Genomic DNA, 26,084 nt, shown 5'->3' on the forward strand with positions numbered 1-26,084 from the left:
GTCGATACTGATATCGGCCACTAAATGACTCTGTGTTGGATTGATATCACATCTTGCAGAATCGCACACAACTACAGTACAGTATACTTCGGCTAGTCTCCAGCTTCCCTGTTAGCTGGAAAATATGGCCCGGCGAATGGAACTTTCATACACAAGCCCAAGCCAAATTTCTTCGTAGGAGACGCTGGCTGGATTAGCTCTGGAGTGTTGACGTAAAACAAGCTGCCGTCACAGGACAAATAAACAGACGGTAAAAGACAGCCCCGCTCAGTGTGCGTCGGTGTGTTTTCATGCCGAGCCAGAGGCAGAGGTTACAGGGGTGGTAGCGGTCAAGCAGACACCGGCGTCTCTGGGCACACAAGAAGACCGTTCATAGCAGGAATGCGCCGGTGTGTAGCCCTGGGCTGGCCTCTATGATGAAGATGACAACACGTGCCCTGCAACTTGCGACCTGCCTCATTCCTTCTCTTGGACACTTTGCTTCATTTGTATGCTAAATCCTTTGCGTCCCCTCCCTCCACCCCCTGCTTCTCTGGAGCCCTGTCATTCCTTCACCACAAACATTTCCAGCACTGACACACCAGAGGCCAAAGCCACCCAGTGGCAGTGCCACAACCATAATGAATATGTTCACTTCTCATAATAATACCGAGGGGGAAAAAAAAAAAGAGATGAGCACTTATAGGGCTGGGGCTCTCAAACCTACGGAAGAGGCTGAAGCGAAACAAGTTAGCCTTGTGTAGTCAGTTTTTTTTTGGGTTTTTTTGCACTTTGACTGGTGCACCGTTTCCTATTTCCTTGACTAAATTTGTACTTGAATAAATTTGTAAAGCTTTGTTGGAAGTCTGTACGTTCGCTGTGAGCTGGAGTAGTGGCCGACATGTTTTTGGAACTTTCAACTTGTCCCTCCGGGGTTCACTCGAATGATTTGTTTGGCATCAGTTTTACACTTTCCCAGATGAAGTAACATTTGTGTCTAAAGTTTTCATTTATGAAATCGGAAGACTGATATGTCAAACATGTAACAAGTGATGACTTGGCAGTGGGTCGCCATCTTGAAATCATGTGAACGGCTAAAGCGGACACAGGGAGTTTTTCACCTCATCAATCTTAAGATATTCGTCTCAAGGCCTCGCGTGGAAGAAAACTCGCTGATAATTATGCCCTCTCGGTGAGCAAAAAGTCATTTGCGGCTGAAAAAAAAATACAAGTTTGTTGCTTTGACATGCTATGATCTCCGAAACAGCTTTCGCGTTGCGAGTTCATCGAATTCCTCAGGCTGATTGGAAGTGCCATTTCCACTTGAATATGTTCGAGCAAAGCACTTGGGGCGGCTGTGCCGGGTAGCGGAAGCAGACACATTTTTGGCGAGCGTTGTCGAGCACTGACAAATGACCAAGTTGGCAACATCAAAAAGGGGCAAACACACACGGAAGTTAGCCCGCACCTGTACGAGTGTACGTATAGGAGATGTACTGTGTCGACATAGCCGGTTTGTGTGCGCATGCAGGCATGGTTGGATAAATGTATACAAGTACGTATGTGTGTTTCTCTCCGTTAAAGTGCAATGGGCTGCTTGGAACGCTGTGAAATTCCACCTTTGAGACTCCTCCCAAAACCATAGATCAGTGCAATGGTATGCGAACGTCTAATTTGATGAAATCGCGCCTAAAACATGTAATTCACTTCCTGACTAAATATGACTTCTCGGTCAAACGGCGCCATGCACGGCCCATTCGTCCGGTTGATCAGTGGTGGCAAAAGTACTCATACTCTGTACTTAAGTATTGTAGAAATAGAGAGACTGTCAAAAACCCTCTGGTAAAAGTAGTGCTGATTCAACTCCTGTATTCATGGAAAAGTAAAATAAAAAGGTACACCCAGCAATGTGTAGCACTAAAGTCCAAAAATAAAAACTAGAGGTACACTGTTACCAAAACAGTATGTCTCTACTCATACTCCGACAGAAAATAATATGCTCCGATACTACAACAATGATACCATTTTACCGGCTTGAGCTACATTATGTTAGCTGTGTGGAGACACTTTAAGGTAAAAACGGGTGGCGGAAGTTTGCTGACTAAATTAGGCTCTGCAAAATGATGCACACAAGACAGAAAGGTCACATAAGTGATCCGCCTTGTTGTTACAGGCTATATTTAAGTGACATGTATGGCAACTCCGTTAGAAAAATATGCAGCTGGATGTTGACATATCATTAATGACAAGTTGCTATACTCTCAAAAGTGTGATACAGTATTTAAATGGAACCTATGACATAATTAGCTCATTCAATTTGTCAACCGGAATCCATCTTTTTACATACTGATGTATATATTTATCAAGTATGTATTGTAATGATGATTGTAGAGAACCCAGAGAGATAAAAACCTAAAAATTTTTTGGGTTTCTTTTGGTAAGTTTGGTGCTAATGTTGTGACGGGTCACTGGAATATGATGTGTAAGTCAAAATACTTTTGCTTTCAAAATGGCTGTCAGGGAAGAAGTAACAAAGTACGAATACTTTGTTACTTCTTCACTGACCTAGCACTGCTCTTGACTCATTCTCCTTTCTTGACATGAGAGAGGCCGACATGGAAACAGCGAGGCCGAGTGAAACCTGCTCCTCCCTGGGCCTGAAAATCACTGTCCGGATTCCAGCGATGCCTTGTGTAAAAGGACTTCATTATGCTCTCAGAATATAGACTAGACAAATATTTGGCTTGGTCATTATGATGCTGTATCCACTCCCCCCGTGGACCTGCGTCCTACACCAGGCTCTGTGTTCTGCCTTCACTCGCCGCCCCTCAGCGGAAAGAGAGGACGCCTGAGCCCTTGGAGAAATACAAGCTAATCCGTCCACTTTTTATCGCAGTGTTCAAAATGGTGATTTATGACAATACCAGCAGGGTGTTGGCACAGGATGATTTGCCCTCTGGGGGGGGGGGGCGCGGGGTCGCTTGAGCGCCGTCGCGGTTCTGACAAAATTCTGAAGTGGTCAGGAAGTGTGACTCCCTCAGACCCCCACATCCCTGCAAACAGATGGTCTTTCATTCGGATGTCTCGTATACTGCCCTCGCTCCCACCTTCCTCTCCGCACACAACGATCCCGCATTCCGTCAATTGCGAGTGAGACACTTTTTTTCCCCCCCTCTTCATGAGGAGGGCTTTATATACGTCTCTAAGGTAGTTCCCCAGCACCCCTGGCAAAGGTATACTTCCAGAACGTAAGCATGTATTTTGTTACTCTTCAGAAGTACATTTTTCAGGTCCCGTTTTTCCAAATACAAGCCGTCATTGAGGTGATTTTTATTTTTATTTTTTGCTTTGACTTGCGAACAGAAATTTGAGACTCCGCGCAGTGAACTCAACTCACTAAACAAACCTCAGTTTGTCAGATAGTGAAAAATACAAGCTGTTTATTGTCATTCCCAGTTGAAGTTTAGTGTCGGACCAAACAGAAAACCGAGAGAAATGCACAGCCACTTGATTTTGCCTTGCCAAAGTCAGCTAGTTTAATGCTAACAATGCAAAGCTAACACACAGCAAAGTTGTTTTGGTGTTATAAACCTTCAGGCAACAGATAAGATTTAAGACTTTTTGATGGGCTCGCCAGTTATTCTTTTTAATCTCCATGCCAGGTAACAAAAGAGTAAAACTAAGTTTGTTTGAGTTTTATCTGTACATCTACTAAAGTACAGATTATGTAGTTAATGCTGTTGATGCCTTCTGTCAAAGTGTGACTTGATTACTGAGCGTATTGCCTTGCTCAAAATACAGCTTGTCCCATGTTCTCATTAAATAAGCACTGTGGGATGCGTTGTCTTGAGGTTTGGACGGATAGAGCGGCGCCTTCGAGGGTGGAAAGATCATTAACCACACTTTGAATGAACCCCAAATGCTGTTCAGTCGCGGGGCCTAATTGAGTCTGATTTACCATCTTATGATATCAATCCGACAGCTGAATGTCACAAGACGAAAAGTTACGTACGGAAAGTAAAACCACGGTAATTAGAGAAAGGAGTTTCTCTGCGAGAGCTCCGGTTCATCGTCTCTTCATGTTTCACCTTTTGCGGGTTGTATGGTACCGTACAGTAGATTACACTTGGATGTCTAATGCCAACTGTCCAGTGTTCCAGGTCACTGAGAATGACTTTCAGATGGTTCCGAGCGCGGGGACGTCCCACTGCAGGAAATTGGAAGAATTTCCCGTTTAATGACAACCATCCTCACAACGGATCCTTGCCTGCACTGTGACACCGGTGTGTACTAATACGCACTTGACGGGCAGGTAGGCCTTCACACCATTTCCAAGACCCCTATCCTCACTCCTCCATCCTACGAGAGAGGAACCCACGTTTGGAGTCATCCAGCGAGAAAAAGCAGATCCTCAACGTTAAGACTAAGAACACACCAGTCCTCTGCGAAAGCCCTCAGGACTGCACAATAAACATTTCATTTCCTCTGGCGAGCGATAGGAAGGCCTCTGTGATGTTAAAAAGGAGCAGAAGTAGCGACGGAAGAATGCCCGTCATTCAGTGCTCTTTCTTCAAAAGAAGCCCAGGGGCTCACAAAAAAAAACAAAAAACTTTTCAGTCCCGAGTGCGTTTGATTAGGTAACGGCAGAGACGGAAATAAAATGGAAACAAATTGCGATGACGTTGATGAGGGGAAAATTTGAGAGCTGTTTGATTATAATCAGCAGTTATAGTTTAAAAAAAAAAAGCGAGAAGGTCGACTTTGGTTTAATTTAGCTAAAGTAAAGTCAGTGGCAGGTGGTACATGTGGTACTTGGGCCTTTTCGTGGCCCTGATTTAATTGGCTCCTCAAAACCACCCCCATCGATACTATACAACGACACAATATTTTTCCAAGGACATGACAAAAACAAAAATACACACTCAAAAGAGTTGCATGCACACTGCGACAGACCTCTTTTGCTCGATGGATTTGGCTTGTTACACGTTTTGCTCAGACCGACCAATCAGAAGGAAGGAAAACTGCTGACTTGTCAAAGGCCTGTGAGGATGAACTCGAAATCTGATAAGTTCACTAAACAGGCCCATTGTTGACATAAAGTGATTGTGGGTGTGACTGAAGTCTTTGCCAAAAAAACACCAATATAGCTCAGTCCCGCCAACAGTGTTTAGACCAGCCTACAACCATGTTTGTCGCTTTGTAAGATATGCTTATTATTGGTGATCAAAAGTACCACCAAACATTTACTCCGGAGGTGTTTTAAGTCACAATTCGGTAGCCGCATTCCCAAATTGATTCCGTTTGGAAATGGGAGTACGTTTTTGTGTTATGGCACAAGAGAGACAAAAGCCATGTGTAGAGTACGTCATTGACTGAAATCAGCATAATTGGCTGGCTGTAAAAAGCTCACCAAGTGTTTTTACGACTCGATAAGTGCTGGAATCTGGCATCATTTGTTGAGCTCCTTAAAACTCAGACAAAGTTAAGCGGCACATCATCAGGTTCCATCACATCATTTTCAAAACCCAAACTGCTTTTATTGCACGTTATTTGTACAATGCCAATTTCTCATCCAATACATTACGCGCGATAACAGTTTTTTTTTTTTTTTTTTTAAACGACTCAGACGGTAATCCGAATAAGACCGTTTTGGGTGTTTTATCGATTCGTTCACTCACGCTCTATTATTTTTCTCATTTTTTCCTAATCACTCATGTCTGCATTCATTTAGAGAGTTTCCATGAACGCTTACAGTTAAAGGCACACTTGTTTAAGTTGTTGGCTCTCGGGCTGCTTATGGTGCACATTCAGATAAAGGTGCGCAATTCCTTGGGAGAATTTTCCACATTTACTCGTTAAAAATGCATGAATCTCTATTACACAAATCGGCAACATGTCCGTGACAGTATGTATGGATTAAAAAGATTTAAGAGGGTTCGGTCTTGGCGGAGGACTGCGCTATAGCAAGTCATGAAAACTTTAACACCGAACTAGGACCTTCTGTTTTTGGACTGCAGGAACTATTCAAACTAAATTCTGTTTATTCATTTTATTCATTGACATCATTTAGGAGACCCTGCCGTATATTTTAAGTTAGCCCCTTCTATCTATGCTCATTTTTATTAGCCTATCCATGGCATTTCATACATTAGCATTGGGCTAGTGGACTTTTAGTGCCACAAAATGATGTGGTTTGGTTGAGCATTTTGGTGTTGGGCTATGCAATGTTTCGTTCTATTCTTCACCTGGGAGTGACAAATCTTATTCGAAGAACTGTTGGAGCTCTCCTTTTTTCCTCACAGTGATGTTATACAATAATCTCCCTTTTCGTGACAGTGAGAGGGTGAGATCAAGCCCAAAGGAATACTAAGTATTAAGAGGTGTGTTTTAATTCCTTTGAATGTGTTTAATGCATGTGGGAGGGGAAAAACGAGTAGTGGGTTTTTTTTTCTATTGTTTCCATTGGGTAGAAGATGTTGATAACTCAAAAAAAAATGGCATCTTTTTGTTTTCCAGAAAAATTGTGATTTTTGTAATGCAAGGATTCCTACTGACAGCGATCGTATCGTGGATTTCTCATTTGGGTTTAGAACTTGTATACTGTGATTAAAAACTGTACCCAAAAGGTTGAACAATACGCCCTGAAAAGCGAATGGAAGAAAAGGTCTTCACAGAAGCGCAGCGCCACTCAGACAAACAATCTCTCAGGTTGGCCTACCGAGGGGCACGTGTTGTGCCGCATGCACGTTGGCTCATCACACGACTGAATGCAGCCTCTATGCGCCTCTGTTATTTCTGCGGAGCGCGTAACGGAGCCAGTAAAGACCGTCTATTTCGGTGCCATTTCCAGTGGCAGTCAACAAGCGGGGCGCCGGGGCCCGCCAAACATTTAGAGTTCCTTGCATGTTCAGATAAGCCCCCTTCGTTCTGTGCATCAGCGTTACATCTCAAAACCTGAATTTATTCTACGATGCTCAAACAAACCCGAGCGATGCTTCTCTTGCGCTCTTCGCTATATTTTCAAGCACTATCTGCCGCAATTTCCCCTCACACTTCATCTCTCAAAGAAAGGCATTTTGTCTGGCCTGCTTCAACTGCTCCTTTCCCGCCTCCTCATTTATTTTAGAACCCTTACTTTTTGCTTCTATATCCCCCTGATTCTGTGCTATCAGGTAAATGACAGCCCTCTGAGCCCAGCGCGGTGACTGCGGCTGCTGCATTGTGACACCGCTGCTTTAAACGGACAAAAGAAGCGATGGAAATGTGGACGACAATGGAAACTTAAAATAAAAAGAAAAGCTGTAAGAAGCGCAGTCTGGGGAAAACAATATTTGGGAGATACGCCAAATCGGGGACATAATTTCTGCCTGTAAGGGGATGTAATGAAAATGAGGGTATTGCTTTAAAACACACACGACGTTTGGTCCAGATCTGTCCAAACGGAGCTGAGATTTGTGTTTTATGGCGAGTCGTTAAGCTTTGCTGCCATGCTCTGCCAACACGCAGCGACAAAAGCTCAAACGGTGTGGTATATGTGGTTCAAATGTGGTAGGAATTGGGGAAAAGTCTAAAAGACTAGTTTGTCTTTGAAGGACACCTGATATCGATCCAAATATACTGAAGGGGCCACTTTGAACCATAATGGCTGACTTCCTGTTCAGTTTCCAACATGGGGCCTTGAGACTTTTTTGTGGGTCTCATCATGATAGAATTGAATTGGTGAAATTAGTCAATTTTGTTTTGTCAAGTGGTTGCATGCAACGGAATACACACACACACACACACACACACACACACACACACACACACACACACACACACACACACACACACACACACACACACACACACACACACACACACACACCAGTGCAGCTCCAGAGCTTGGCTCTGGGAGGTTAGGATACGCCCTCTTGTGGACATCTGCTGTCCATGCAGGATGTAGCCTCGACCCGACAGGATCAAAGACTCTTGTAATCAAAAGCCACTTATTAGAAAAACATCATAAAGGCGCAAGCCGATGCACAAAATCTTTAAAGTGGTTTGTACTTCCATGTGAACCGGCAAAGCAAACTACGACCGGTGAGCCTCCATGATACATAGAACTGTCGAGCAACAGAAGGAAAATTAGTAGCTACCGACCGACGGGTGTCCTATATTTTTCTCTGAGTATATACAATAATTTATACACACACACACACACACACACACAGACTGCTCAAGCCCGTGCTGACTAATCCCCAGCTGTGTATTTTGGGTGCCAGCAGCCACACAAAGACGATCGAGTCCCGAGTTGAGGCCTTGTGGCTCCGAACGCCACACTTGTCCCACTAAAAGGCAACCTTAATGACAGGCTTGTCTAAAGCTGGAGTCTGAAGCGCAAGCCTCCGGACACTCCGTTTATCTGCGCCTGGATCTCCTCAACTGACTTTAAGACACTTTGAAAGGGTTATGCCATGAAAAAAAGAGCCTCTAGGATAATTTGTTTTGTGGTCGGGGGCAGGAAGTCACAAAGTACAAATACTTACTGACTGAAGTTAAGTATATTTTCAGGTACCAGAAAATACTGTTGAATATAGTGGCACCTTGGCTTATGAGTGTGCCAACTTCAGATTTCTTTTAAGTTCGTACCTGTCGCTTGGTCTTTGCTTCGTGTTGCGAACGCAAATTTGAATTAATAGTGAGCTTCAGCTACGTGTTGCTCCGGTGAAGTAATCAAATACAAAACGAAAACACTCGCAAGGGGCATTAGAGATGCTCAGACTGAACTAGTCACGTGCTCGATTAATTACAAATCTCACGTAAAAAAATTGGGTTGCTTAGCCATTGAAAGATGTAATACCGGTGACAACCACAGGACGGCAGACATCGCTCACTAGCGCCTCCAACTCAGAAGCTGTAATGTGCCTCAGAGAAGAAGAGTGCGTCACGGCCACCGCAATGTAGTCCAAAAAGTAGACAAAAACAGAGACAATGTTCCCTTTTATCTGCGCGCGTGAGCAATAATGCGCTCTTCTCACTTTCCGCGCACACGATGACGGTGACCGTGTCGCTCACCACGCACACTCATTAGATTTCTACATTCATTCCTTAATTTTCATCGCAGTTTTAATCTAAAAACAGGACACCGCACCATGCTTACTTCCATTACAGTTTGAGGAGCGCAACTGAGGTTGCACACTCAGTTCTACTTTAATTTGAAGCATACTTTAACACACGGACACTTACTCTCTCCCCTGAGGCGACCGTGCGGGCGACCCGCTGACCGCTCCATTCAGGAAGTCCGAATATGGGCGGAGTTTGCGAGCCCCTAAAATGAGGCTCTCTGCGCATTTCAGAGATGAGGTGTTTTATGAAATTACATGCTTTCCGTTATTTATGAATGGACAGTGTAGGCACATCATTGCCAGTTTGTTTGAAGTGCATTTGCTTTTTGGTCAGGCTCCTCTGTTTTAAGTGAAAACCAACCAATGTTCTACTACTGATGATTACTAAAGGACAGAGAAAGGTGGAAGCCATTTTTTTTCTGTTGAAAGAAAAGATTTTGATAGGTTCGATGCTCATATTGTCACTGAACACAATATTCTGATGGATCGTGAAGGATCAGTCAAATTGCTCTAAAACTGCTGAGAACTGTGAAGGCAGTGAATTAGTCCAAAAATGACAGTCCGGTCTTGTCCTTGGTGGCTCAATAAAATGTTCATTGTCAAATAGTTGAAATTTTCTGTCTGTATTTTAATCTTCCAGGATTAGGCAGTTTTCCAACCTGTGGTAAGAGTTCAATATAGAAGATAGCAGAGTCCAGTCCTGGATGTCGGATGCGTGCTCCGCTTTAAATGAGGCCTTTTATACAAAAGCTAATTAATATCGTAGGAGTCACACCTACCTGTAAGTGCTAACTGAACTTCCTGCACAAAGTCAAACAGGTCGGAAAGAGACACACACACTTTTGAAAGTGAGAACAGTGGACCTGTGTCGGGGTCCCGGGATTTGGCCCCATGAAGGAGACTCACTGAGGCCCGTTTGACTGGCGTCGCCATCAAAAGGCTTCATTTAGGCGCCACATGAAAGTGTGGCCTTTTAACTCCTTCCTCTGGCAAAAGTCACGCTGTTGACTCACGCATCTGTTTACGTGGCGAAAGGCAGCTTCTGTGCCCCTGCTACCGCCACGCCATCACTGATCGACGCTATTAAGTCCTCGGGCGCGCGATGATGAAAAGAAAATACGGCCGCCGAGACGGTTCAAATGCTCTCTGTTTCGTTCGGTCAACATATGGAGCAGAGCAGCTTTGGGATCATCGAGACACGCTGCAAAAGTTGATGTTGAACCAATTACCGTTACTTTTTTTTTTTTTTTTTTGGCTAGCTAAGGTTACTCATTTTAAGAAATCGCGCCAAGTCAATTTTTCTTGTTCAATTGGCCAATCATTTTGCTGACATTAAGTAATATATTCCTCATCTGGTGAAAGTCAAGTTGTTTTTATTGTGACTTTTTGCTTTTCCCAGCTAAAATAAAATAAGTGTGCCATGTGATCATTACTTGTGTCAATATGAACAGGAAGTTGATCTTTATGTTGCTAAAAATAGAATAGAAGAGGGAAAAAAGAAGATCTAGTCTTCATTATGATTCTTATAATGATCTAAGGATTGCTGTTGTCATGAAGGTATTTATTCAAACACAAGCCCTTATCATAGAAAAATCAAATAATTATTGTTATTATAATAGTAATGATAGTATAGAAAAGTACAGCAGTTCCCATTTTCATTCAATCGTAATACATTATATTAAGATGAATTATAATTGGAACCATAATAATACATACGTGGTGCAGAAGTGAGTTGAGCTGCATCATACTTTGAGCTATTTGCTCCAAGGTGCTAATTTGGGTGCACATTTGAAAATAGAAAAATGAATTTGCTCTGACAATGCGTCGCTCTTCAAACTCCGCATGAGTGTGTGCAACTATGCCAGCTACAAAAGTGGCGGATCATGCATACCTCCACTGACACTTATATAACAGCTTTTGGAGGTCGGAGAGCAGCGTTGTGGACACGCACACACTTGTGAAAAGAAAAGTAAATTAACCCTGGAGCGGTCGCAGGACACGCAGAGATGCACAAGCGTTCACATTAACATTCATACCTAGTCTTCATGGTAGCTACTAACATGCTTGTTTTTGGAACTGGGAGAGGAAGTCGGACAAAAGCCACGCACGCACAAATCTCCAAAAGAACCGAACCACTAGTCCACCTGGCTGCCTTGATGCTTTTCCATTTAGAACAAACACAGAGTACATTGACTTGAAAGACGTAATTAAAAGAGGCAAACGTTTTTTTTGGGCTGCCACTTTAGAATAGTAACAGTCCTTGAATGCAGCACGGACTTTGTCTTCATAAAAAGAACCACATAAGACACGAAAGACAAGTAAGGACACAGTGAACCTCCCTTGACCACCACATCAAACAGCTGCAGCTCACGTGAATACTAAAAAGCTTTTTCCCCCCCATAAAAAAATTATGTCATCCATACAGTGTATATATATATATGAAGTGGAATATGTCACGCAGGCCGCACATCAAGGTCAAATCTACTGACCGCCACTGATATCTGCTTTTGATTTGTATGTATGTGTAGTTTCACAGTCATCCTCTTTAACAACGAATGTGAGTCAAAGTTCTTTCTATTTGAAAAGAATAAACATCTTCAACGGGCTGTTTGGGTTTGGAAAGTAAAAATGCTGACGTTTTAACTTGAGTTTAAAAATGCTATCAAACCGTATAGAGTAGCGATCGTGCCATTGGGATATAATTTTCGGCGTCCGCAGAGATCCCTTGATGAAGACCAAATTGCAGGATCGCTCCTGCCAAAGGACAGCACCGTAAATCCACCCCCACAGCGCCCCCGTTGGATATCTACCGCAAGTGCGTCCGTCCGCTGGGGTTGGACAGACGCATTCTGTATTGTCACATCAAGTTGCTGGTTTCATCAAGGGACGAGCTTTTTGTAATCACAGTTATTACACGGCAAGCCCCAGTCTCTAAACACACACACAGGCACTTACTGTCTCTTGTAATTGTCAACAGTTTGCGGTCCAAATCCACTTTCTGGTAGACCACCTGGTCACGTGACACTCAGAGTAACAATGGTTGTGCATATTTATTTCAAAAATGGATCATTTCCAGTAAGTGGATGAATTTGTTTCAGAATCAAACTTTACTTGGTGGGGTATATTATGGAAATGTAACTTTTAAGTTTTCAACTCTTCTAATTGTTGAGATGAAGATATTGTACATTTTTGTTGTTCAAAACTGCCACTGTCGAACAACAGCAAAATTGGGGAAAAAAACAACAACGATAACAAAACACACACACACACACACACACACACACACACACACACACACACAATGTGCGGCTGTTAAAAAGCACCGTTCAACCTAACCATATGATTTTGTCTGACAAAAGTCTGCTAGCTTCATGCTAACACAACATGCAAAACACCATTGATGGGCTAATGGAATCTAGCATAGTCATGATAAACCTTCAAACAGCTACTACTTTAGCACACATGGAGCAACAACACACACACAGACATGGCATTTACTACTATTACTAATGGCTTAATGGTGGTTCATTGGGGACCTTCTCTGCTTCTTCTTCTCACCATGAATTAGACGTCATCTTTTCCAGGAGAGCTCAGTGCTGCTCAGCATGTTTCGGCAGAATGTGGAATTATACTGAAGACAGGCAACTCTATTCACACTTTCCTGTATACTGTAGAAACCCCTAAAAATCTGCGATATGGAGCCATCTTTTACATAATTTCCTGAGCGTGTGCATCTGTCTGACTTCCTGTCAATGCTGGTATATGCTAATATTTTTGCAACAGCCTGCGGGGCATGGATGATGGAGTCCTATGAGATGATTAGCAGATGTCTCCATCATATGAGAGTTCAAAAGTCGTTGCAGTGTAGCCACAACGCAGAAAAGTCTTTAATAATAACATGCGTGGTTGACCAGTTCTGGCTTTGATCAATCAGTCCACCTGCTGAGGGATGGCTGGAGTCTGCTGGACTTCAGAAGCCCAGACAGTCAGTGACGCTGGCCTGTACATTATGTCACACGCTACATACTGTGTGCTCCATTCCACTGGAGAAGAGTGCAATGTTCCGTCGCTATCTTGTGGCTTATCTTTATGCCCCTGTCATATCGGATATTCTTTTTTTGGGGGGGGGGGGATTTTTTTAATAGGTTTTGTTAAGAGAAACATATCACATATTACCATACTATATATTGAATTCTTTTGATTTTACCTCAGCGTGGGGGTCGGTTGTCATTGTTTTTTTTTTATTGTGTTTACTAAGTTCAGAAAAAGCTCGAAAACCAAGCAGAATGGGGTTGGATTTAATGTGGGTGGATTGTTGACGTTTGACTCTGTGTTGTAACTGTCATTTTTATGTCCATTCTGGGTGAACAGTGGGTCGAAGAGCCACGGAAGCAAGCCCAGCATGGTCAGGGGCCTTGAAAATTGTAGAGTCGACTTTGGTTATGATGTCGAGGTCGTTAGGTTCAAAAGTTGAGATCAAAAGAAATCCTCCAGACATAAATGAATGGTGGTTGCAGTACCAAATGTACCCAGAAGAGGACGCACTCTCTGGATGGTTGAGGTTATATTTGGGTCAGTCGCTAGAAGGCGCTTCGGGGTAAAAAAAAATCCGCCCACATTTCGGCAAAATGCGATGGAAAACAACCTTGGACGCACTAAGATGAGACCGATTCGCACATACCCCCAGCGTCACCGTGGGTGACTCAGAGCCGGACCAAGGGTCCAAAAACGTCCTCCCCAAAGGAATGAAAGGGATTTTCATGGTGTGTGTGTGTATTTTTTCTCAGCGTAATTGTAACAAAAAAAAAAAAAAAACAAGTTTGCCCAGAACCATGTTATAAGCGCGTTATGGAGTCATTTGGAGTCGTTTGCGCGCAATTTGAGTGTGTGGGCGCACTCAAAAGTTGAGCATTAGCCTCTTCAAGATCTGCGCTTGGCAGCCAGGGCTCCACCCCCACTCCTCAATTGGCGCTCCACATAGACCAGTTTCATGTGACGTAGGGATACGTTCAATCTGGCTGCGCGCGCATCATTGGGGAAGTTATGCATGTGTTTTCCAGTAGGTGGCGATAAAGGCCCAACCACGACAACTTGGAGAGAACCGGAAGAAAAGGACCACCCCTGTCTTCCAACACGTCCTCAGTTTCTCAATGAATACAAGGTGCTGGCGTTACGCTACCATTACTAAGGCTCTCCGTCAGTAGTGTAAAATGTCTGGTCGCGGAAAAGGAGGAAAGGGGCTGGGGAAAGGAGGCGCCAAGCGTCATCGCAAAGTTCTCCGCGACAATATCCAGGGTATCACCAAGCCCGCCATCCGTCGCCTGGCTCGTCGCGGCGGAGTCAAGCGCATCTCTGGCCTCATCTACGAGGAGACCCGAGGCGTGCTTAAGGTCTTCCTAGAGAACGTCATCCGAGACGCTGTCACGTACACCGAGCATGCCAAGAGGAAGACTGTGACTGCCATGGATGTGGTGTACGCTCTGAAGAGACAAGGACGTACCCTCTACGGATTCGGCGGTTAAAGTCTTGTACCGGTCCATCGGCAAAACCAAACGGTCCTTTTAAGGACCACATACACGTTCGAAAAAGGGAAAACATTCCATGTGCATTCGTTACCTTCATTACAATTTTAATTTTGTCCACTAAATATAATCTGCAGGAATTGTGAAAACTCAAAATGATATATTGGGTTTTCCTGCGATTTACAAAATAAATGCTCGTCCATTGCATCAAATTGCAGTTGTCTGTTTGAATGCTATACACAAATATCAAACGTGCAGCAGCACAATTTCCAAGTGACATTTTGTTTATCAAATCCGATAATATCTCCGTAGGATGGTCAAGACTTGCAAAACTGTTTATTCAATTGTAAAGTTTAGTCAAAAATATAATCAGTGCATCTGATGCGAACAGGTCTAAGTCTAATTTCGCTATTTTTAACATATACATTTTTCTAACTAGCGATATATTTTAATTAGTTTTATTTCCGTTTGTCCCGCCGATTTTGTTCTTTTTTTTCCTCACGTGGAACTGTGGAATGGACTGTATGCAGCAGTTAGATGTATGGGCTAAGGAGCCGTGCTTACATTTTTGGTTTGCCATATTAAGGACTTCCCGTGAACAAGTGTCTTTTGGAATAAAACTACGTCGTTTTCAAAACGTAGGCTGGAAAAATTAAACAAAGGACTTGACCACGTGATCATGAATCGCCTTTACTGGTTTGCTTGAAGGCTCCCAGTAAGGTCCGAGATTCTTTCAGCCAATCAAAAAGTGGCGGTGGCAGAGTGTAATTTGCATATACGTCTCTATAAGAACTCTGACTCTTTCCCCCACCCCTGTTATTCTGGACTTTGTCTGATCGTCTTGGTCAACATGCCTGAACCTGCCAAGTCTGCGCCGAAGAAAGGCTCCAAGAAAGCCGTCACCAAGGCTCCTGGTAAACCCGGCAGGAGGCGAAAGAAGGGCAGGAAGGAGAGTTACGCCATCTACGTGTACAAGGTACTCAAGCAGGTCCATCCCGACACCGGGATCTCCTCCAAGGCTATGAGTATCATGAATTCGTTCGTCAACGACATCTTCGAGCGAATCGCTTCCGAGGCTTCCCGCCTGGCTCACTACAACAAACGCTCAACCATCACGTCCAGAGAGATCCAGACCGCCGTGCGTCTTCTGCTTCCTGGTGAGCTGGCCAAGCACGCCGTGTCTGAGGGGACCAAGGCTGTTACCAAGTATACCAGCTCCAAGTGAACTGTCTCGTCAACACCCCAACCAAAAGGCTCTTTTAAGAGCCACCCACCTTTCATCAAAGAGTTTTGCTTCGTATTTGTGTGTGTGTATAAAAGATGGAAGATGAGCTTTTATCACACCAGGTTTTTACCTTAAATTAAAAGTATATCCATGCCTGGCCAAATGATTTTACTTGCACTCAATTACTTTTCTGCACCCGAATTACCCAAGTGTTAAATTTTACATGTAGAGAAGAGACTACAGTACTCTAAAAATAGCATAATTTATGTATTGTAGATTAGCTGTCATTTTGTGTGTGTGTGTGTAAATACACGTACAAAGTGCAAGCGATGTTTGCAAATTTACACGAAACTCCAAACAACTCAAAATGATTCATAGAATGTCCCGCAGGGGACGAGTCCAGAGTTTTATAAGTCAGGGGTGCTCCGAGGAAGTGTTCTTTAATCAATTTCTGCCTTTTGAAATGGTACGGAATCTGTCTAACCAGTGTCACTGTTTATAATTGTCTTTTTAATGAAGGCACATTGCACCTATGGTTCCTCACAATTTCACACAAGCAGCATAATCAATGTTTAAAACGTTTTTTTAACTGGGAAGGACAGAAAAAAACCTCACTAAAACAGTTTGAAACTGACCAAAGGCATAATACATTTAAGACGTATAGAAGATGAACATTGCTCTTTGCTGAATTGTGGAAAAACCCAAATGAATCAAGCATGGGCAAATATTGAAAATTGACCACGGGGGCATGTTTCACTTTCATTTGAACTCATGTTTTCATATATCTTTACTTATCCCAGTTGAACTTATTTCTGTTCTAACCATTAAGGGGGTTTCTCGCATTAAGACGAGTTGTATCAACATGTTTTTTTTCCCCACGTGTAAAATATGTGTATTTAAATATGATCAGCAAATAACAGCAATTAGTGTCTAGCAACAACGTCTCAAACGATATCAATCTTCACTTGAACAGCAATTCAAATGACCTGTACAATAACAGTAAATTATTATTTATATACTCTGTCTTCCACTTTATTCCTTTCGTAATTGTGCTGCTGTAAATTGGGAATTTCTCCATTGTGAGACAAATAAAGGGTTTCTTATCTTTATAATATATGGTAGTAGAGTCGGACGTATGCAGCAAAATAACTGAGGGAAACAAATGGTATTTTATACAATTCATGATAATTGAGACACCTGGGATGACATAGTTATGAAATGATCACTTCCACAAACATAAAACCTATTTATTTACAAAACGTACATACATATATGCACTTACTGCACTATTCATTCAGAAACCATTGTGGCTTCCTTGCTCCAGTTCTACTTGAATCCATTCTAGCAATATGCATGTTTTTTTTTCGTTTGCACTTAAATATGATTGAATAGAACAGAATAAGAGTACGATGAAAACTTGAATTGTTGCTTTCATGCAAAATATTAACAGTTATTGAGGCGCTCGCAGGAAGCAGTACATTAAACAGTTCAGTGTGTTTGCTGCCATGACAAAAACGTTGACTTGCTCCGTAATGATCATCAACATATGTCAATTTGCCCTTTGGATGCCTGGAAAAACTTGTTCTGTCATCCGTAATACAATGTGTAATGCTCTGTGAGCGATTTTCAATCTTTTAGAAGATGAATAAGTGAGGAAAATCATCCAGCCTCGTCGCTCGCGCCAACAAAGAGGTACCGTTTGGAGCCTCTGCAGAGAAACCAGAGCAAGCCAGCGAGCTGTTAATCACTTCAATCTGGAGCAGTACATGTTTTCTACCACCTCAAATCAATTTGAGTGTCAATAATATTTTTTGTGTGATTTTTTTAGCGTTTCAAGCGCGTGCAGAAAACACAAGTCAACGCACTATAACCGCAGACGAGCTGGTTGACTCTCCACGGTTCTCATGGCTTGACTCTCTCCGGTTCTCATGTGACGGTTAAGTACTGTATCTCAAGCGAGCTGACTCAAAGTCAGCATTTTTGTGTTCGACAGCAAGCAACCTAGAAAATGGCAGAAGTCGCTCCAGCTCCCGCCGCCCCGGCGAAAAGCAGCACCAAGAAGAAGGCGGCGTCCAAGCCCAAACCGCCGGGACCCAGCGCCTCTGAACTCATCCTCGAAGCTGTGGCCGCGTCCAAAGAGCGCAATGGCGTCTCACTGGCCGCTCTCAAGAAATACCTGGCTAGCAAAGGCTACGACGTAGAGAAGAACAAAGCTCGCCTCAAGACTCTCATCAAAAGCATGGTGGCTAAGGGGGTCCTTGTCCAGACCAAGGGCACCGGCGCCTCCGGCTCCTTTAAGATGAACAAGAAGCCTGATGCCAAGACTCCGAAAGCGAAAGCACCCGCTAAGGCGAAGCAGACTTCCGCCAAACCTAAGAAAGCTGCTGCTGCTGCTGCTAAGAAGCCCGCAGGGAGCAAGAAGCCCAAAACTACCGCGGCCAAGGCCACCGTCAAGAAAGCTTCCAAGAAGTCCGTGTCGTCAAAGAAAACTAAGAAGCCGGTCAAAAGCACCAAGAAGGTGGGGACCCCCAAAAAAGCCGCCCCCGCGGCTAAGAAGCCGGTCGCCGCCAAGAAGGCCACCGCCAAGAAGGCTTCCAAGCCCAAAACGGCAAAGAAAGCTGCAGCCAAGAAGAAGTGAAGTGCTTCAGCACAGCGTCACATAAAAAGGCTCTTTTAAGAGCCACCACCTCTCATAAAGAGCATTCCAATTCATTGACGTCCGATTCATATATAAATGTTTGAACATTTACCAACTTTAAATGAAAAAATTTTGGAGGTATATTCCATGTTACATGAGGTGACTTTGTTCAAAACGTGTGTAAAGTTATTTTTTTTAGACGTGTAACAGGTGTTTATATGTACACAAGTTAATTACTACACTTATTACACATGTTAGAAATTACTTCCTCTCACATCAAAATAATTGGAAGTATAATATGAATATGAAAGTTTGGTTGTCTTCGCATGAGATTCTGCATTGTTTTAGTGATTTATTGTGTTCACTGTTTGGGTTAATCGTTTCTTGTCTTAACTGTGATGTCTATTTTTTACTTTTATGATTAGCACTTTGTTTGCAGCCTGTGGTTGTTTTAAAAGTGCTCTGTAAATAAAATTGAGTGTATTTTTGAGACCTTTGTTGAGAAATCAGTTTCATTTTTTTAATATGACAAAATCACCCCGATAATAACTTTAATCGTACTAAATATGACACGTTTATGAATTCGGTTTTCAAGCAACACCTTTTCTGAACACAAAATACGGTCAACCTCAAAATAATGGCTGTGTTGATTGATACACAAACATGAAATATCGCTTCGCACTTCATCGTAGCAAACTACATTGAGTAAAATGTTCATTTACTGTTGGCGAAATGTCAAGTCAATTCATAAATGAGGGCGCATGTCTTCTATGTAATTATGTTTGATTCGAAAAAAGTCTTTCAAAACGCAAAATCGTTTTCTTTTTTCACTGTATAGAAAGCCATTGGTCGGCTGTACTCGATGCTGATTGGTTTGATTCAAGTTGACGTCGTTCAGTGGCCAAGCAGATTTCGCGCGGGCTGTTCTCAAACGCACCAATCAGCGCTCTCTCGCCTGCATAAAATCCGCAGCTCGCAGTCTTCTGGATATCCTTTCCTTGTAGCAACACGTGAAGAACATGGCAAGAACCAAACAGACTGCTCGCAAATCCACCGGCGGCAAAGCCCCCAGGAAGCAGCTGGCCACAAAGGCAGCCCGAAAAAGCGCGCCGGCCACCGGTGGCGTCAAGAAGCCTCATCGCTATCGACCTGGGACTGTGGCTCTCCGCGAGATCCGCCGCTACCAGAAGTCGACTGAGCTTCTGATTCGTAAGCTGCCATTCCAGCGCCTGGTTAGGGAGATTGCTCAGGACTTCAAGACCGACCTGCGCTTCCAGAGTTCGGCGGTCATGGCTCTGCAAGAGTCTAGCGAGGCCTACCTGGTGGGTCTGTTTGAGGACACTAATCTCTGCGCTATCCATGCTAAGCGGGTCACTATCATGCCCAAAGACATTCAGCTGGCCCGTAGGATCCGAGGCGAGAGGGCTTAGGCTTTCTCCTGACCACCACAACGGCTCTTTTAAGAGCCACCACAATGACACCTAAATGAAGCATTCCTCCATATTGCCCAGTGTCAATGTTTACACCACTGATGAGATATTCGGCTTTCATCGGTAGCTTTATGACTTAGTGCTTCTGTTTGCTTCCATGTTTAGCTCGCACAACACAATCATTTTTGACTTGCTTCAGGAATTTTGACGAGAAAAATCACTTTGTTGTAAGTCCACAACATAAAGCACGAAGCAAAATACAGTATATTCCATGGCAGGCAAATCATTAAAGTCACACAGGCTACATCACAGTCCAGAGTCGCATAAATCCAATTTATATCAAAGGTAGAAGTTATTTTTGTCCTTTCAAATGGCTAACGTCTTTTCACCAAGATACACTTGGTCCTCCACATTTTTACACAAAGTTTGGCGGTATACTATTATGTATACACATACATAACTGTTTCATAATTAATGTTCACACCAATATATTTCGTTTCAATTGATTTTCGGGCAATATTACTTTATCAGGAGATGGACCAATACACATTTTGAGGGATTCAATATGTCTATGTTAAGGTAATCAGGTTGCAAAAATAAATTCAAGTTTATTTTGAGCGCATTACAATTTATTCTGAGGTCATTACAAATAGCACCGATTTAATGGAATGACGATTATAATATACAAGACAGCAGGAGCGAAGGAGTGGCTGTCGGACTAATAATTTTAGAAGGTAAAAATTGCATTATTTCTATTTTAGAGCTGATCATGTACTTATGTCAACGATTCACCTTGTACACAGGCTAAAACGAAGAAGCCTACACAAAGAAGAGCGACAGCAAATGTAACTCTTTGCTGATTGGGCAACCGTTTCCCCGCAGCAGGTTGGCCAATGAGTGAGCGGCAGCTGTATGTATAAGTACCCCTACGACAGAGCATTGAGGACATCTCAACCATTCATCTCCTCGACCTACAGATATGTCTGGACGTGGCAAAACCGGCGGCAAGGCCAGAGCAAAGGCCAAGACTAGGTCCTCTCGTGCAGGACTCCAGTTTCCAGTGGGCAGAGTCCACAGACTTCTACGCAGAGGCAACTATGCCCAGCGCGTAGGTGCTGGCGCACCGGTTTACTTGGCGGCTGTGCTTGAATACTTGACTGCTGAAATCTTGGAGTTGGCCGGCAACGCTGCCCGCGACAACAAGAAGACCAGGATCATTCCCCGCCACCTGCAGCTGGCTGTCCGGAATGACGAGGAGCTCAACAAACTTCTCGGCGGTGTCACTATTGCACAGGGTGGCGTGTTGCCCAACATCCAGGCTGTGCTTCTTCCCAAGAAGACCGAGAAGGCTGGCAAAGCCAAATAAATTTTCGTTATCTTAACTCCCCAAACGGCTCTTTTAAGAGCCAACCACTTGTTTCTTGAAGAGTATAATTCCACATGAGTTGATCAGATTATAAGCAGAAATATTCGCAATAACGGTACACAAAAACAACCAAGCGGCTTAAACTAGGACTAACAAATTAACGGATGCTATTCAAAACGAACGTCCATATGGACACGCTATGCTTGTATGAACTACACGAGAAAAAGTGAGAAATTTGATTCTCAAAAAAAAGGCTGACTACTCAACTCGTACATCGTTCCCATAGCAATTGTTTTTAATTTTAGGATGTTCGCAAAGCTCATAAGTAATAAATGACCCCTCAAACAAGTACATACTGTAGTTTCAAAGTGCACTGTCATTGTAGTGAATCTAATACAGATCCGTCAAAGCCAGCAGAATTTGGTTTGAGGGAAAATCATTAACGGTGACTGTCTTCATCTAAATTAAGTCTTTGTTTCACGTTTTCGTGTGTCTAACAATACACTACATAACAAGTTTGTTCAATGTAATTATACCACGTGTATTTACACTGGCGCATTTCGTGTGATTCCTTCTTTTTCCGAACCGCTTCTCCTCATCTATGTTCAAAAAGGACCAACTTTGTTTGCGGTTAAAGCCTTACATTCATCTTGAAAACAGAAAAGTAAATGTCACGGGAACATTTTCCAATGAAGTCAAAGATCAATTGACAATCTGCGTTCAAAAAATAAATATTCGTGTTATACTGTCGCTTACTAAACTCGAGTTGAATGTGGAAGGGCCTGCCCATAGTGACGTCACTCCTGGCAAAATGCCCGGGCTGTCCTCTTTCAGGTCCGTCGTTTTGAAATAAGAACGCCCTCTGTGAAAGAGTCGCGGTAATCGCTCAAGTCCAGATCGACAGTCACCAAAGTACAAGATGTCAGGTCGTGGAAAGGGAGGAAAAGGACTGGGGAAAGGAGGAGCCAAGCGTCATCGCAAAGTTCTCCGTGATAACATCCAAGGTATTACAAAACCCGCTATCCGTCGCCTTGCTCGTCGCGGAGGAGTCAAGCGAATTTCGGGCCTGATCTACGAGGAGACACGTGGCGTGCTGAAGGTCTTCTTGGAGAACGTCATCCGCGATGCTGTCACCTACACCGAGCACGCTAAGAGGAAGACGGTCACCGCCATGGACGTGGTGTATGCTCTGAAGAGACAGGGACGTACTCTCTACGGCTTTGGCGGTTAAACTCATCTGTCTGCCTTCCATCGTACGACAAAAACGGTCCTTTTAAGGGCCACTCAAGGACTTCTAATAAGTGTACATTCCATTTCATTATGAATTTGGTTGCTTGTCGCACTCATTCTCAAAAATCCGTGCTGTTGGCTCAGGAAGAATACAGTTGATTCGGTTTTTTGTTCTGTCCATTTCATCTCAAAATAATTTACAGCATAACATTTGGGTAATGTAAGGGGACTTTTGGTGGCCACACTTTCAATCTGTACCTTGTTTAAAATGCGCTAGACTTTCCACGTTCGATGAGAGCGTTATGCATTTCATGATTTTTTTTTTCCCCCGCGGCTTTTGCTTGCGCCATCTATGGCGCCCTCTGTCGGTGATATTTTTTTACATTATGTGCATATTGGATTCTGTATCTCTTAATTGATATTCATTACTCAAAAAGGAGTTATTTCAAAGTACTTGCAATATAGATTAGGAACAATCATATTGATTACAAATCACCCATTCTCATTACCTTCAATATTAAAGATGGACATTTAATTTTTTAAGAAATGATTTTATTTAACATACAATGGTACATATTAATAGGCATTTACATGCAAACGTGCCACATACCTGGCAGCTAATTTTAGATCTGTAGCCCCTTTGCGGGTTGATGAAACATTCAACATCCACTAAAAGTACACAGATGTTTCATTCGGTGGTAGCCGCCCAACAGAGCTCATGCGCACCAGAATGATGTGTGTTCTGTACACTCTTTTAAACGTAAATGCTAATATGAGATCAGCGAAAGCTTCACAGATCACCACTATTCTCACCAGCACACTTGTGCCTCTTGGTTTTATCCTTATTTGTGAATTTTTCACCACAAACTGAGCAGGTAAAGGGCTTTTCACCAGTGTGAGTTCTTGTGTGTCGTCTCAAGTTTTTCTTTAGTGAAAAGCTTTGACCACAAACGGAACATTCAAAAGGTTTCTCACCGGTGTGGGTTCTTGTGTGTTGCATCAAGTTACCCTTTAAAGAAAATCTTTGACCACAAACCGAACACACAAAAGGTTTCTCACCAGTGTGGGTTCTTGTGTGTCTTAATAAGTGTCCCTTACAAGAGAAACTATGGCCACAAACTGAGCAGACAAAAGGTTTCTCACCAGTGTGGGTTCTTGTGTGTTGTCTCAAAATTCCCTTTCGAGAAAATCTTCGACCACAAACTGAACACACAAAAGGTTTCTCACCAGTGTGGGTTCTAGTGTGGAAAGTTAAGCTTTGCTTCCAAGAAAACCTTTTACCACAAACCGAGCATGAGAAAAGTTTCTCACCGGTGTGGGTTCTTCTGTGTGGTATCAAGTTACCTTTTAGAGAAAATCTCTGACCACAAATTGAACAGGCAAAGGGTCTCTCACCAGTGTGGGTTCTTGTGTGTATGGTTAAGGTTCCCTTTTGACAAAATCTTCGACCACAAACTGAACATCCAAAAGGTTTCTCACCAGTGTGGGTTCTTGTGTGTTGAATCAAGTTACACTTTATGGAAAATCTTTGAGAACAAACTGAACAGGCAAAAGGTTTCTCAACAGCGTGGGTTCTTAAGTGGTTTTTCAAGGTTCCCTTGAAAGAAAGTCTTTCTCCACAATTCGAGCAGGCAAAAGGTATCGCACCAATCTGAGTTCTTGTGTATAAGCTTACATTCTGAGATATTTTTTTACCACAAACTGAGCAATCAAAAGGTTTGTTGCCAGTCCGGCTGTCTGCTTGTGAACCTCCACAGTGCTCGGCATCAGTTTCTGTTGTCACGTGTAGACTGGAGTTGCTGCTTGGTGGCTTTGCCCCTTTGTTCTCTTCAGACTGACCTTCATCTTCAGTCTTCAAATGGACACCAGTCACTGGAAACTCTGTGAAATCTCCCTCCTCCTTCATTGACACTGGCATCTGCTCCTCTTTTTTTATTTTGGGGCACTCTGGCTGCTCCTCCTCTTGGACATGAGGGAGCTCTAACTCCTCCTTTTTCACAACGGGGAACTCTGGCTCCTGCCACTCAGGACCAAGATATTGTTCACTGATGTCTTCGGGACACAAGACAGACATAGTTTGGTAAAGTCAGTCTCTTGTAACTTTGATAATGTTAACTTGTCACACCCGTAATTTTTTCCCCCCAGATTAACAATAAATAAATAATACATCCGGTGTCACAGAAATGTTGGCCAGTAGGCCACTGTGTCGGGTCACAAGGACGCTTCAGATGTTAGCGAGTATGCATTTTATTAATGAATTTGATGGGAAAGGGATGCTTTGTGTGTGTTATACTTCGGGCCATCCCAACTGCTTACAAACTATGGGTGGCCAGCTAACGTGGCTAAACACATTGTGGAGCTGCAAATTTGCTTGTAAATTGTATATCAGGGATGGAAAAACAAAATGAAGAAACAGTCGTCTGACAGAATCACCAACTTTTCTGAATCTGAAATCTAATCAGGGTGACATCATCAGATGCACAGCACACATGTTGGGATGTCCATTATGTTATATTGACCGTGACATCACACACGAAGATTGCCTTAAAAATAAATACAGAAAATATGGCTAAGAAGTATTGACTAGACGGGTGACGAACCTGCTTTGTTCAACACAACTCCAGGCTTCTTGCTAACACCGTCCAGCGGTTGACGATGTCGCCCGTTCTGCTCTCGTGTACCACAAAGCTCCTCTCCGTACTTGACTGCCTTTCTATCGCACATTTTCACACGTAAATCACGGCACTTTTATTTCACACTTGAACTGCGCTGAGCCGATGTGTCCGGAACAAACGCGTCTTCCTTGTTAGCGGCTAGCAAGCTAAGCAAGGCCGAGACGCTTCAAAGAGCAAAAGGACGACTTTAACCACACAGGAAGATGTAACAATGATGCAATAAAGTAGTTTAGGACGCCCAGTGTTGAGGGTTCAGTACATTCCGAAAGAATTATTTAATGAAGCTCACGTGGCTACGTAAAAAAAGAAAATAACATAGCCTGCAAAGAGTAGCGCTGCAAGGTGCAATCTACGGCAAAACAACTTGGACAAACTTCGTGTCCCGAGCATTCGAATTAACACAAACGAAGGACATTGGTGAAACAATTTTTAGACTCTTATTTTGCTTATATCGACCTGGATAACTTTTATCGACACATATTTTAATCCTTAAAGTACACGCACAGCGTGGACCGTCCCTTCGAACTCTGTGTCCATCGGAGTGTTCCAAAATAAGAGTGACGCAAAAAATGAGTTGTTTTGTTTTGTATGCCACATACATACCTACCAATCAAAATCTTATCAAACAGATGTCACAACAGCACGTTTATTTTTATATTCATTTGGCGAATACAAATAAATCTCAAAGTTTCCTTAAACCGCATACGCTCCGTATCACCTTCATCTCTCTACATCCGGTGGAGTGCTACAGAATAAGAGTGTCACGAAACGTTTATCTTTCAACTTTATACCATCCAGCGAAAGGGCATTTAATTTTGCTCTGTCTGCTCCTTGATGTCAACGGAGTTGATGAACAATGGGTTATAAGTTTCTGACACATCAAAACTGGATAATTTCCGCACCATTATCTCT

The 26,084-nt window shown here is 43.1% G+C and overlaps 5 protein-coding genes across 5 annotated transcripts; 4 read left to right on the top strand and 1 right to left on the bottom strand.

Moving 5' to 3' along the window:
• The first annotated feature begins 5,748 nt into the window (after window positions 1–5,748).
• Window positions 5,749–21,510, top strand: LOC109523446 (histone H2A-like). The gene is made up of 2 exons (XM_019882616.1): window positions 5,749–5,753; window positions 20,879–21,510. The coding sequence occupies exon 2, from the start codon at window positions 20,881–20,883 to the stop codon at window positions 21,265–21,267; it is 387 nt and encodes a 128-aa protein (XP_019738175.1). The 5' UTR covers window positions 5,749–5,753; window positions 20,879–20,880; the 3' UTR covers window positions 21,268–21,510.
• LOC109523421 (neurofilament heavy polypeptide-like) lies at window positions 8,005–22,555 on the top strand. Its single transcript, XM_019882561.1, has 6 exons — window positions 8,005–8,061; window positions 14,147–14,605; window positions 15,399–15,829; window positions 17,883–18,441; window positions 19,476–19,841; window positions 22,187–22,555. Exons 2-6 carry the CDS (start codon window positions 14,297–14,299, stop codon window positions 22,496–22,498), a joined length of 1,977 nt encoding a protein of 658 aa, XP_019738120.1. The 5' UTR covers window positions 8,005–8,061; window positions 14,147–14,296; the 3' UTR covers window positions 22,499–22,555.
• Window positions 15,406–15,986, top strand: LOC109523448 (histone H2B-like). The gene has a single exon (XM_019882617.1). The coding sequence runs from the start codon at window positions 15,459–15,461 to the stop codon at window positions 15,831–15,833; it is 375 nt and encodes a 124-aa protein (XP_019738176.1). The 5' UTR covers window positions 15,406–15,458; the 3' UTR covers window positions 15,834–15,986.
• On the top strand, window positions 17,715–19,130 carry LOC109523445 (histone H1-like). The gene has a single exon (XM_019882615.1). It carries the CDS (start codon window positions 17,842–17,844, stop codon window positions 18,469–18,471), a length of 630 nt encoding a protein of 209 aa, XP_019738174.1. The 5' UTR covers window positions 17,715–17,841; the 3' UTR covers window positions 18,472–19,130.
• A 413-nt stretch (window positions 22,556–22,968) lies between the features above and the next one.
• LOC109523444 (gastrula zinc finger protein XlCGF57.1-like) lies at window positions 22,969–25,764 on the bottom strand. The gene is made up of 2 exons (XM_019882614.1): window positions 25,098–25,764; window positions 22,969–24,549 (listed from the first exon to the last, which is right to left on the bottom strand). The coding sequence occupies exons 1-2, from the start codon at window positions 25,219–25,221 to the stop codon at window positions 23,288–23,290; spliced, it is 1,386 nt and encodes a 461-aa protein (XP_019738173.1). The 5' UTR covers window positions 25,222–25,764; the 3' UTR covers window positions 22,969–23,287.
• Between the last annotated feature and the right edge of the window lie 320 nt (window positions 25,765–26,084).

The sequence above is a fragment of the Hippocampus comes genome, unplaced genomic scaffold (assembly GCF_001891065.2).
Source record: "Hippocampus comes isolate QL1 unplaced genomic scaffold, H_comes_QL1_v1.1 scaffold437, whole genome shotgun sequence".
Taxonomy (NCBI): Eukaryota; Metazoa; Chordata; class Actinopteri; order Syngnathiformes; family Syngnathidae; genus Hippocampus; species Hippocampus comes.

Bases quoted from the DNA above. Each gene is read 5' to 3' on its own strand.
- LOC109523445 (XM_019882615.1), top strand. From the start codon at position 17,842: ATGGCAGAAGTCGCTCCAGCTCCCGCCGCCCCGGCGAAAAGCAGCACC.
- LOC109523446 (XM_019882616.1), top strand. From the start codon at position 20,881: ATGTCTGGACGTGGCAAAACCGGCGGCAAGGCCAGAGCAAAGGCCAAG.
- LOC109523421 (XM_019882561.1), top strand. From the start codon at position 14,297: ATGTCTGGTCGCGGAAAAGGAGGAAAGGGGCTGGGGAAAGGAGGCGCC. The intron at 18,442-19,475 runs GCAAAGAAAGCT...CTTTCCTTGTAG, and splicing joins AGGCTTCCAAGCCCAAAACG to CAACACGTGAAGAACATGGC. The intron at 19,842-22,186 runs GTCACTATCATG...CCAAAGTACAAG, and splicing joins GCGCTATCCATGCTAAGCGG to ATGTCAGGTCGTGGAAAGGG.
- LOC109523448 (XM_019882617.1), top strand. From the start codon at position 15,459: ATGCCTGAACCTGCCAAGTCTGCGCCGAAGAAAGGCTCCAAGAAAGCC.
- LOC109523444 (XM_019882614.1), bottom strand. From the start codon at position 25,221: ATGTGCGATAGAAAGGCAGTCAAGTACGGAGAGGAGCTTTGTGGTACA. The intron at 24,550-25,097 runs GTTCGTCACCCG...TGTGTCCCGAAG, and splicing joins AGTTGTGTTGAACAAAGCAG to ACATCAGTGAACAATATCTT.